Here is an 11,335-nt window from a genome sequence, read left to right as displayed (position 1 = left end):
GGGAAGCTTCGTACTGTCAAATCTGGCAAAGTATGCATTGAAATACTTCTTCGGACCGTCTTCGCCCCAGAACATCACCGGCATAGTGGGAAACGCGTCTGTGACGACGACCTCGCCTGGGACACCCGGTTGGACGGGACGTCCTTGGACTCCCGTGGCGCCTTCATCGGCCTGTTCAAAGATCGCCATGGGTAGTCCCAGGCTGGTTCCTTGACATCCCCCGGCATACAGGGGATCCAGGGGATTTTCCATGCCAAAACAGGTGATCAGATCGGTGCCGCCGGCAATATTCGCGAGCTGGGTGGTAGGCGGGAACCCCTCGTCATAGAACCATTCGAAGAGGGATTCCGAGAGAACCATGCCAGTGCTTGTGACGAGGCTGAGGTTGCTCAGATCGGCGATCTGTCTGGGGCTTATCCGGTTCTTGCGCAGCTCATTGAAGAAACGAGGGGATGTTCCGAAGTTGGTGACCCTTTCAAAATCAGTTCAGTATCGCGCTAAGAAAACTGTTTAGTTTATCTGGGGTCTCACTTTTGCTCTTCCAGAATTCTGAGCAGGATCTCGAGGTCTGGCACGAACGGACTACCGTCGTAGAGCACCGATCTGGCCCCCGACTGCAGGCACCCGACAGCAGCCATATACATGATCCAGCCGGTGGTCGTGTACTGGAGAAGGACGGTGTCCGGGGTGTGGTTGCGGTTCAATTTATTCTCCTTCATCGAGTTCAGAACCGCGCCTCCCACCGCATGGACGATGCACTTCGGCTGGCCGGTGGTTCCGGAGGTAAAGACGATCAAAAAGGGGTCGCGGAATCCGACACGCACGAATTCCAGTTTGTCGGATGTCGCGCCTTCAAGGAACGTTGCGAGTGACTGCGATCGGGGCACTGGACTTATGTCGGCTGGTCTTCCAGCAAACCGGGGCATCAAAACGACGCCCTGGAACTCGGAAATGTCCAGTAATCCGTTCACCACCTCGGCGATCTTTGGGCGTAGGTCGATGGTCTTGCCGTTATACACGGCGAAGTCGTCGAAGAATACCCATTTCGGTTGTACCTGGCGCACTCGGTCGAGGATACCCCCGACACCGGTATCGGTTGAGGTGGACGAGAAGATCCCCCCAAGGGCCGTGACCGCGAAGAGCACGACCGCCGTATTGATGGCGTTCCCCGCGACGACAGAGACCCGGTCTCCCTTTCGCACACCCGCCGCCTTCAACGCCTGGAGCATCCGGCCTGTTCTACGCCGCAGGGCTCCCCAGCTCAGGTTCACAACGGGCTCTGCAGCTCCCTCGCGGACCTCGGTGAAGGCGATCTTGCCATCTTCTTTGCCAGCGGTGGTAGTGCTGCCAGAGGCACCGGCCGTAAACAGGATGTTTTCCGCGTAATTCAGTCGCACACCGGGGAACCAGTCTGGAATACTGTCGATACGGGCGGACTCGTCGACCACGGCGGTGTATTTGCCTTCGTGGATGATGGGGAAGTAATCGAAACAAAAGGCCCAGAATCGTGCTCGGTTGCGGATCGACCATTGATACAGCGAGTCGTGGTCCTTTCAATGATTTTGATGAGATAAAAAGAAAGGAAAAAGTAAGATGAAGATAGGAAGAGAAAGAGGGGGAAACACGTACAGGAAATCTCTCGCCCGTCTCTCTCGCCAAATCCTCCTTGAACTTCCACATCTGCGTGGACTTTGGGTCTGGATGCTCCCACAGCTTGCGAAGAAGACCTGCTTCACTAACTGACATCTTTTACGATAGTGTTTAACGTCGAGATAATTACAGATCTGGCGTTCAAGCGTTCTGAGCGCCTCCCTCGTTCATCGAGCGACTCCATCCCGATTTCAAAGGTCCTGGATGCCCTCTCGAAGCCGAACATCCTCGGTTGACAACTGCGGGGAAGCAGCAGCATCACATACATTTGCCGATCATAACAAGGGGTTGATCGATTTTCTTGATCCAGGAAAGAAATAAAGGGAGGAGAGAGGGGCAGGCAGACAGGCAGTGTTACGATCCATGCTCACTGTCTGCAAGGGAAACACACCCTGCCTGTACTTGAGTCTCCGTTGAATGGGAATAGAGACTAACACGACCTTATTTTGGTGATCTGCTGTTGTTCCCCACGTTCGACCTAGTTAATTTCTACCTGGTTTCTCGAGTCTATTGGCTGGAATGAGGCCTGTTGGTTCTTATCTCTAATCCTTCACCTACTCGAGCTTTCAGACCACTCACAACACTGCATCTCTTTCCTTCGTATAGGGGCGTTATCAGGGCTGACACCTTCTCACCAGGTCGACCTAGTGACGCTTGTTTCTTTTCTGTCGGGCCAAAAATCAATTGCGTGATAAGAGGGATTACATGGCGTCTCTTCTTATCTTTGGGAGGCACAGCTTGGCTCTTAACTCGCTCGGTGAATCCCTGTCAACAGGCGCGTGTGCTTTTCGGGGCGCCCAGATATCCAGCAGACATGGGATGGCACCATTCACGATAGTCCGATATGGCCCTCTTTTTGCCTCAAGGGCATTGTCTAGTGAGTGATCGCACTTGATCCCGTCAGTTCTGGATCTCAGAATACCACCTTAGGAGCGCCATCGCCCCCCCGGTCGAATGACGGCACTTCGCCACGCTCGCCTGCTGTGCCCTGAGTCCACCAGAAAAGGACGTTTCAGCAGTGCTGCTGCCGCTATAGCGCACGTCGTAGATAGCGCAGAGGTCACATGTATTATCTATTACGCCTTATCTTTTCTTTTCTCTCGGGGTCTTTTGCCCCCCCTCCCCCTTCCTATCGGACCGGGCGTTTCTGTGGGACCACAATGCAGCGAGGGGAGAAGAGGCGTTCTCAATCAAGGGGTCGCGCGGACATTGCCGTGTGGGCGAGTCGGGGTTCACGGTAACACTACATAAAGACCCGGCGGGAATGTGTCTGGTGTATATATGGATCCACAGTCAGTCTCGACTCTCCATACATCACCAGTACTACCTATTTTCCTACCATCAAGATGACTGCCGGGGAGCCCGAGGTCGAGAAGAAAGAGCCCATCACCACTGATCCGTCCAGCGATAGCCAGCCTTCCTACGATGATGTCGAGGCTGCGCATGGTACGGTCGAGCACATCAGCCCCTTGAAGCGTAGTCTTCAGGGCCGCCATATGCAGATGATTGCCATTGGTATGTTGCACTGTTTGGAGGGGGAAAAAAGAAGAAAGAAAGATAATTCGGAGAGGCTGACATGGATCGATTGTCTCTTCAGGCGGTGCTATTGGTGCTGGTTTGTTCGTCGGTACAGGAGAAGCTCTGTATGAGGGTGGCCCTGGGTCTTTGGTTAGTAGTTTTCACTATGCTGTCCTCTAGCTCTCTCAAATGGCGACTAATAATGGACATGGCTGTCTAGCTTCTCGGTTACTTGATCGTCGGTGGAATGCTCTTGTTGACCATCCAAGCCCTGGGAGAACTGGCCGTCCTGTACCCTGTCAATGGCGCTTTCTTCACGTATTGTGTGCGGTTCATCGACCCTTCATGGTATGTGCTATCACACCACTCGAAGGTCTTGTTTTATTGGCAGTCATTGGATGTCTGACCGAAGACTTCTTTCCACAGGGGCTTCGCCGTTGGCTGGGACTATGCGATCGGTTGGCTGATTATCTTGCCCTTTGAAATCACGGCGGCAGGTATCACGATACAGTTCTGGCGCGACGACATCAACATCGGAGTCTGGGTTACTGTCTTCCTTGTTGCTCTGTCTGCCATCCAGATCTTCGGAGTGAGGGGATACGGGGAGGGTACGGCCCAAGAAGATTGAACTCTGTACACTGTGGAATAGCTTGCTGACTATCTTTTTCAGTCGAGTTCGTCCTTAGTATCATCAAGGTCACCGCCCTCCTCGGCTTCATCATCCTGGGCATCGTGATCGACTGCGGTGGTGCCCCGAAAGGGTCTTACATCGGCACCCATTACTGGTTCGACCCAGGTGCCTTCACCACCTTTGAGGGCTTCTGTGCCGTGTTCACGACGGCAGCGTTTGCATTTGGCGGCACGGAGATGACCGGTCTCGCGGCCGCCGAGGCCGCCAACCCGGCCAAGTCAATCCCCAAGGCGACCAAGCAGGTGTTTTGGCGCATCACCCTCTTCTATGTCGTGGGCACTTTTATCGTGGGCTTGATTGTGCCCGCCAATGCCGACTACCTACTCGGCTCGTCCGGGGCAAACACCAAGGCGTCCCCCTTTGTGGTCTCCATTCAGAACGCAGGCATCAAGGGGCTCCCCTCCGTGATGAACGCCGTGATCACCATCTCCGTGATCAGCGTCGCCAACTCGGCCACCTTTGGGTCCAGCCGCACCATCCAGGCCCTCGCCGCCAACGGCATGGCGCCCAAGTTCCTGGCTTACGTCGATAACGCCGGCCGCCCGCTGTACTGCATCCTGCTGCAGATCGCATTCGGCTTCCTGGCTTTCATCAACGAGGCCTCGTCCACAGGCGACACCATCTTCACCTGGCTGCTCGCCCTGTCTGGTGTCTCCAACTTTTTCATCTGGGGCAGTGTCTGCTTCGCGCACATCCGCTTCCGCCAGGCCTGGAAATATCACGGCCACAGCGTCGACGAACTCGCGTACGCCGCCCCCTTTGGTGAGATCGGCAGCTGGATCGGCCTCTCCCTTAACGTCCTCTGTCTCATCGCAGAGTTCTACGTCTCCATCGCGCCCCTCAACGCCACGGACTTCTTCGAGAATTATCTCTCCGTCCCCTTGATCCTCGCCCTCTACTTCTGCTGGAAGATCTACTCGGCTAACTCCAAGGACCCCAAGATCAACAACCGCGGCTGGAAGATCCTCCTCAACATCGAGGAAATAGATGTCATGAGCCATATCCGTGATGGAGCCTTGGACGTCGACCTCCCGCCTCGCAAGGTCTATGCAACTTGGGGCGAGTGGTTCAAGGCTGCCCCCATGAGGATGGTTCGGTCTTTGATTTAATCGCAGACTCTTATTCAACTCATCGTTTTCTAGTTATAATAATTCTAGTACTCACCTCTTCTTGCTTACTAGTCACTAAGTATACCATCCTAGTAGAGTTCAAAGGCAGGTCCTATACTCAGCTTGTCGATGGAGATAACCTGTCTTCGTAGGTCTAAGTTTGACCAGTCGCTGATGAACTTCTAGTCAGGAAAGAGAGCAGACAAAGGCTCTGAACTTATCTAACTACTTAGGAGCAAATGTATTTTCATTGCGATCGATAAACATGATGCTGCTGGCGCTTTGGAAGATGAATACATATACATATCAATACCATAGAAATATTATATATTTGACTACTCAAGAGCTACACGTCCTTGTAAGTGTCATGATGAATCTAGATTGCGGGCGCCCAATGAATAGGATATGCTTCTAATGATGGCTGTATTCCACAACATGAAGTAATATGGATTATTGAACCACCATTCAAGGCTGGACTGATAAAGCTCTCAGGAGGAAAGAAAGAAGATAAAAAAAAGGGAGAATAAGAAAAGGAAAAAAAGGGAAAAGAGGATCTGAAACAGGTGTGGCACAAAATGATACAGAACAATAATTGTCTGTCAACGAAGAGAAGAAAAAGAAACGATGACTTGCATTTTCAGACAAGTAATCAGGCAGTAAAGTAAACCAACAAAGGAACAACACCGGGGGAATGTAATGAAACCCATATCCACGCTAGGTTATCCACGAAGAAAGCGGAAGAAAAAAGAAAAGGTGAAGAAAGAAAGAATATAAGAAAAAAGGAAGCTCGAAGGGTGCAGGATCAACCGCCCTGACCCCGGTGAGTAAATGGAAGGACTGAGCCTGGCAAGAAGTGAAGCGTGTCGGAAAAGAGCCGAGGTGTATGGGCGAAAAGTACCATGCACGCAACTTTTGCGGACGAGAAAGAAAAGAAAAACTCGAACGTAAAGCGGAGGGGAAAGAAATCAATTCGTTCATGGTATCCAATCAGCCGATCACTCGAGGGGAAGAAGAACCTAGTAATCATCTTGATTTGAAAAGAGAAGACAAACAACTCCGGTCATCCAAATTCACCGATGGAGGGGGAAAATAAAGAGGAAGCAGCCGACTACATGCAGTAGTAGTGTCCTTGGAGCCAAAAGAAAAGGAGAGGAGCAAAAGGTCAAGAGGGGTAAAGAAGAAAAAAGTGAAAGGACACAAGATGATCAAATGGATATCACTGTAGACAAAGGTGTTGTATCTACCCGGCAACACCCATGGGTCCTGGATTGGCTCGTGCTCTATAAGGAAGCTGCTGGGACTGGCCATCGTTTCCTTGACTGTTGTTGCTGGCGCTGCGTTCGCGATAGTGAACCGGCTGAGGTACAGGGATCTCCATCCCGCTGCCGGGCGGAGGATTAATGCTGGCAGAATGGCTGTGGCCACCTGAGTTCTGAACATGGCGTACAGAGCTCTGCATCTGCCATGCCGTATCCTGGGAGGGATCGTTTTCGATCCGGGCTGCTGACGCTGGCGTGTTGTTCCCGCGGCTTGAACTCGTGATCATGGCCATTTCACCATTATTACCGGGTCTCTGTGAGACGCTGCCACGGGCAATATCGCCGTATCTCCGCAGTATCTCTTTGGTGGTGACCTCGGCATTTTCTTTGAACAAACTTGAGTCGTTCAGAATCGACTGCAAATCTTCAGGAATCTGGAAAGAAAAACGAAGTCAGAGAATGAAAAACAGAAGAATGAGAGGCAGAAGGTCAACTTGCCTCGCACATAGAGTCATTGTAGGTGATGAGCGCATTGACGGCTTCAATGGCTAGGAAACTCTCGTCAACTGTGCTGTTCTTGGTATTCGGGTAGAGGATGTTGGGTGTGATGACAGTTGCCAGATTGTGGATATCCATCTTACTTCCGGACTCGTCATCGATGTGGCTGAATGACGAGGCCCAGTTTAAGAAAGCGAACAATACTTCCATGGTGTCACGATGGGCTTTCGGAAGAAGACAGCATGTGAGATGCAAGACGCGTTTTTGCTTTTCGGGATCAGAAATTTCTGGGGGGTTTTCTTAGTCGTGTACAACGTTGGAAAAAATGAATGTAGAACTTACTTTGTGAAACAACAAAGAGACGGTGAAGCTTGAAGGTCAGTAAAGGATCGGGCATCTCCCTTAGGAACTTTTTCAACAGCGCGGCAATCTGGACTGGCGTCTCCTTGTTCAGATCAACCTGATCATATTTGTTGTCTATTAGTTCCGCCAGTTCCTTCAGACGACGAATGTTCCCGTTCTTGCGGAACACGCCCTCCACGGACATGTCCATCTGCCGCATGGCAGAGACCGCATCGTCGATCAGCGCTGGGATACGAAGGGCACCAGGGCCGATGCCGTGAGTAGACTCTGCCCCTTCCTTCTCGACGAGATAGTCCAGGCTAACTCCAAAAGCGCCTTTCTTCTTGCCACCCTTCTTTCCTTCCTTGTTGAAGGCCCTGCCAAAGATATTCCAGATGGTGGGTTTCCGTGACTCTATCAACGTGAGGAGTTCCTCAAGGTTGAAATGGCCCTCCAGCATCGGCTCCATTGACAGAACAGCGACGTGTCGGACGATGAAGTACTCGAGGGCAGACAGCTCGGAGAAATATCTCTTGCTCCTTCCGCTTTGGTCCATCATGATATGGGCGTCAAAGTTCCCACCCGACACTCCGCGTTGGTGTCCATGGTTGAATTTGGGCATGGGATCACCCGAGGTAACCAGCTTCGTGCCTGCGTGTCGGTAGGCGTTGGGGCGTTGTTCCTTGGCTTGCTCGGCGGCAACGATGCGTGGGATATCATCTAGGGTCAAGGCATCTTGGTTGCCAAAAGTCAGCTCGGCGACCGTGTCGCCATTCGCGTCCTTCTCTTCGACGATCTGGAAACCGTTCCCGCGGGGGTCAGTACCTTCACCACCAGAGGAGCCAGGTCTGACACTTCTCCCTTCAGGGCCGTCAATGATGCGAGACGCTCGGGCCTTCTTGTAGGTGGTCGACAGCGTCCGTTCGTTACGGATGGATCGGAGCCGGCGCATTTCGCCAACGGTTTGTTCCAGGGACGATTCTTCCAAGCCGTCTCTCGACCCGGGCGCAAACGACCGTGATCGTGTGTTTGACCTTCCGAGGTCACCGGGGTGAGGAATGCGATGACCGTCATTGGCCTCATACGCATTTAGATTAGGATCATCTGAATCGGGGAAAACGAAGAAAGAAAGAAATTTTTAGTTGAAGAGCGTATGAAAAAGGAAAAAAAAAAAAAGGGGGGGGATGACCCGAATGAAGGCTTAGATGGGTGCAGGGCACTAATCAGGAGCAGCTTCAGACAAGAGTCAGCTGTTCCAGGATCTTCGCACAGTCAAGTTCTTCAGGTGGTGTCTGAGGCCTGGAGGGGAAAGGAATGGAAAGTTCATCGCATACCAGATGTGTGAGGCAGAGATCCTCCGGCTTTTAGTACAGCTAAAAGGCGAGCAAGGGCTACCCTGAGCAAAAATACAAATTGCTGGAGCTTCGTGACGAGAGTAAAACCGGATCGAGCGTGAGGTGCAAGATTTTTTTGTACCGCACAATTGTTGCAGAAAGGTCGTTTATCTGACTCGCTCCAGAGAGCATCCGGAAGATCTTGGGTCATATCCTTCTGGCAGAAGGCACAGGCCAAATGGGCCGGTTTGATGTGCCATCTCTGTTCGTCCAGAATGATGCACTCGTCGTCGATCGGCTCTTTGCAAGCCGTACAGCAGTCAGATAACTGGTCAGCAAGGCCTTCCACGCCCGCCATTAGGCTCTCGGGTGATGCTTCGTCTTCGGCCGGGCGGAGAGACTCAAGATCTCCCAGATGGTCCAAGAAATGATGCAACCCTTCTGGTTCATTTCGTTCCCTTTCTAGTTTCAAGGCACCCTGTAACCCGATGCGGATGAGAAGTTTCAAGTAATGAGCCAGGCCGGTGACAAGGGACAGAAGCTCTTGTGTAACCCCCAGTTTCCGAACACCTGTCTCCTGCGTCTTGGAAAGCAATGCGAAAAAGGCCACGATCTTCTTGCATAGAAGTTTGGCCTCACGGCCATAGGCAAGGTCTAAGTTGCGGTCAGTAAAAATAACGAAGAGAAAAACCCAAGCCATGGGCAGAGGGTGACTTGAAAGAAAAGCACAGGTACCTTTCACCCCCTCACTTTTCATGCGCGTTGCCAGCTGATCGATCGCGGCGAATAAGATATCGACATGGCCGATGAATCGCTTGGCCACCAAAACACCATCTATGTAGGCTCCGTTGCTCACATGGAGGAGCATGTCTGATATACAGGCTGCTGAGGATTCTTCGAAGCCCGACAAAATGCTCCAAATCTTGTAGACTTTTTCTTCCATCGTGTCTTCCTCGTGACGAATCTGCTCACGCTCCTCATCGGTCGCATCTTGCTTGGCCTCTGGAGGCTCCAGAGGCTGGCCCGAAGGAGCCAGGCGGACATTCCAAAATTTATGGATCATATAGCATTCGGGGTGCCAATGTTGGTTTTGCCCGTTGCGAAAAATCTCAACAAACTGCTTCAATATGGCCGTGTAGCAGCCATGGCAACGCTGTGCAAACTGGGTCGAATAGTGGAAATGGCAATAAACCTTTCCTTCATGCTCATAGTATGAATCCTGTGAGCCGAAGATGGTCGGACACACGGAGCAAGTGAAATGTTCTATGTGGTATTTCCGATCCAATGCTGTGATGTAGGAGCCCCGAAGGGCGCCTCCACACTCGTGACATAAGAGGCCGAGTCGTCTGAAATAATCCGTCTCGCACAGCGGATATTGTCCGTTCCCATCTTCTGCATCGACGGGGAAAAACTTGGAGGCAACGATTTGACCACAATCCTGTAGATAAGTTAGAATTTTTGGAACCGGATTACAAGATAGATGTATGAAGGCGCAAAGATGCTCACCTCACACTTGAAACACTCGAGATGAAAGGTGCCTCCTAGCGCTCTAACAAACTGGCCGGTCAAGGGTTCGCCGCATTTCTTGCAGATGCGAGAAGTGCTCCCAGGGGATTTTGTGTGAGAACGGCCGTTGGGACGTGAACGGTCCCGAGGGGCAGACCGATCGCGAGGAGCAGACCGATCGCGAGGAGCAGACCGATCGCGAGGAGCAGACCGATCCCGAGGAGCAGACCGATCGCGAGGTGTAGATTGATCCGGACGACCGGTGCGATCGCGTGGGACGGAAGGGTCTCTCTCCTGTCGACGTGCGGACCTGCCGTCCGAACCCTGCATCCCATCATTGCTATTCGCGTTGTGATGTCTTGGGGATGGTCTCGCCTGCGGAGAGTCGAACGGAATGGTACTGTCGGCCGGCGAAGTTGGGGTCTGAGATTGGTAGGTGCCGGTGTAGCCCGATGTGTTCAAGGAAGGGCGAACCGCGCCATGGCCAGGTATCAGGCTTTCTGGCAGCGAGTCACCGGGAGGCATTTCCTCGATGAAGATGCAGGTCTTGGCTAAACTGCGATATCAACTTGGAGGAGGTCTAGATAGTCGATTGAAGGAGAGCCGTAGGGGAGTGCTGTTAGGATCGGAAAAAGGGTCTTTCAGTAGTGATTAATTTAGCGCAAGTTCCCAACCACAGGCGAGGGAGGAATAACAGCTGCTCGGCGCAAAACCAAGGCAATCAATCGAAACCTCGAGAGCGCACGTAATGTCAACACCACGACTGTTTTTGCTAGGTGCCGGGCAACGCGAGCACCCACAACACCGATCAAATCCAACCAGAGTAAAGTCAAGAAGAAAAAAATCCTGAAGGTGGCTAGGCACCGTCACGCCATGAAGAACCCACACCCGTCGTTCAAGGCGAAGATGATCCGCAAGAGGATGCGCCGAGAGGAGGAGGAGGAGGAGGAGGAGGAGGAGGAGGGGAGGGGGACGGTAAGACCGGGGCCGATTCCGGGGGCTATTCAGGTGAAACAGGAACAGGAGAGCGACAGCGTGCAACGGACTAGGCGGCTTCCAACCCGTTCTGAAGTACCCCTACGTTTTCGCGACGACGGTGTGAATTTCGAGGGCGCTGGAGCTCACGGTGAGACCAACAAGCGGCGGAGTACCTCACGCATTCCCGCCTTGTGACCGAGCGGAGAGCAGAGCGCGGCAGGGCAGCCTGTGCCTCGCGGAAGGGGGGGGAGGGGGAGGGGGGGGAGGTAACAAGACGAAGTGGAAGGTTCAGTAGACAAGACGAGGCGAACGAGCGTATGGTCGAGGCCCAAGCCTGCGGTGGATCTAGCGAGAGGGATAGAGAGGAGGAGGGGGGGGGAAGGCGGGAGAGCGACTTGTTGCTGCTGGGCATTTGCCCGCCTCTTCTTCCCCCTAACACAGTCATGGCGA

General features: G+C 52.7%; 3 protein-coding genes across 3 annotated transcripts in view; 1 reads left to right on the top strand and 2 right to left on the bottom strand.

Annotated features, from left to right (window-relative positions):
* The window catches only part of ASPZODRAFT_152419 (hypothetical protein), a gene marked incomplete at both ends in the record, with an annotated part of 2,438 nt that extends 692 nt beyond the window's left edge, over positions 1–1,746 (bottom strand). The window contains 3 exons of the mRNA XM_022725852.1: positions 15–472; positions 532–1,550; positions 1,630–1,746. Coding sequence (XP_022580731.1) covers positions 15–472; positions 532–1,550; positions 1,630–1,746 — 1,594 coding nt within the window. The remainder of the gene's footprint in view (positions 1–14; positions 473–531; positions 1,551–1,629) is intronic.
* A 1,250-nt stretch (positions 1,747–2,996) lies between these two features.
* ASPZODRAFT_67015 (hypothetical protein) lies at positions 2,997–4,968 on the top strand (the record flags this gene model as incomplete). The annotated part of the gene is made up of 5 exons (XM_022729417.1): positions 2,997–3,165; positions 3,248–3,318; positions 3,389–3,516; positions 3,595–3,776; positions 3,839–4,968. 5 exons carry the CDS (start codon positions 2,997–2,999, stop codon positions 4,966–4,968), a joined length of 1,680 nt encoding a protein of 559 aa, XP_022580730.1.
* A 1,240-nt stretch (positions 4,969–6,208) lies between these two features.
* Positions 6,209–10,432, bottom strand: ASPZODRAFT_152417 (hypothetical protein; the record flags this gene model as incomplete). The annotated part of the gene is made up of 6 exons (XM_022725851.1): positions 6,209–6,661; positions 6,726–7,012; positions 7,068–8,171; positions 8,402–9,055; positions 9,137–9,839; positions 9,908–10,432. 6 exons carry the CDS (start codon positions 10,430–10,432, stop codon positions 6,209–6,211), a joined length of 3,726 nt encoding a protein of 1,241 aa, XP_022580729.1.
* Between the last annotated feature and the right edge of the window lie 903 nt (positions 10,433–11,335).

The sequence above is a fragment of the Penicilliopsis zonata genome (genome assembly GCF_001890105.1).
Source record: "Penicilliopsis zonata CBS 506.65 unplaced genomic scaffold ASPZOscaffold_8, whole genome shotgun sequence".
NCBI lineage: Eukaryota > Fungi > Ascomycota > Eurotiomycetes > Eurotiales > Aspergillaceae > Penicilliopsis > Penicilliopsis zonata.
Note: the sequence above shows the minus strand (reverse complement) of the source record. Positions and strands in the feature narration are given on the sequence as shown.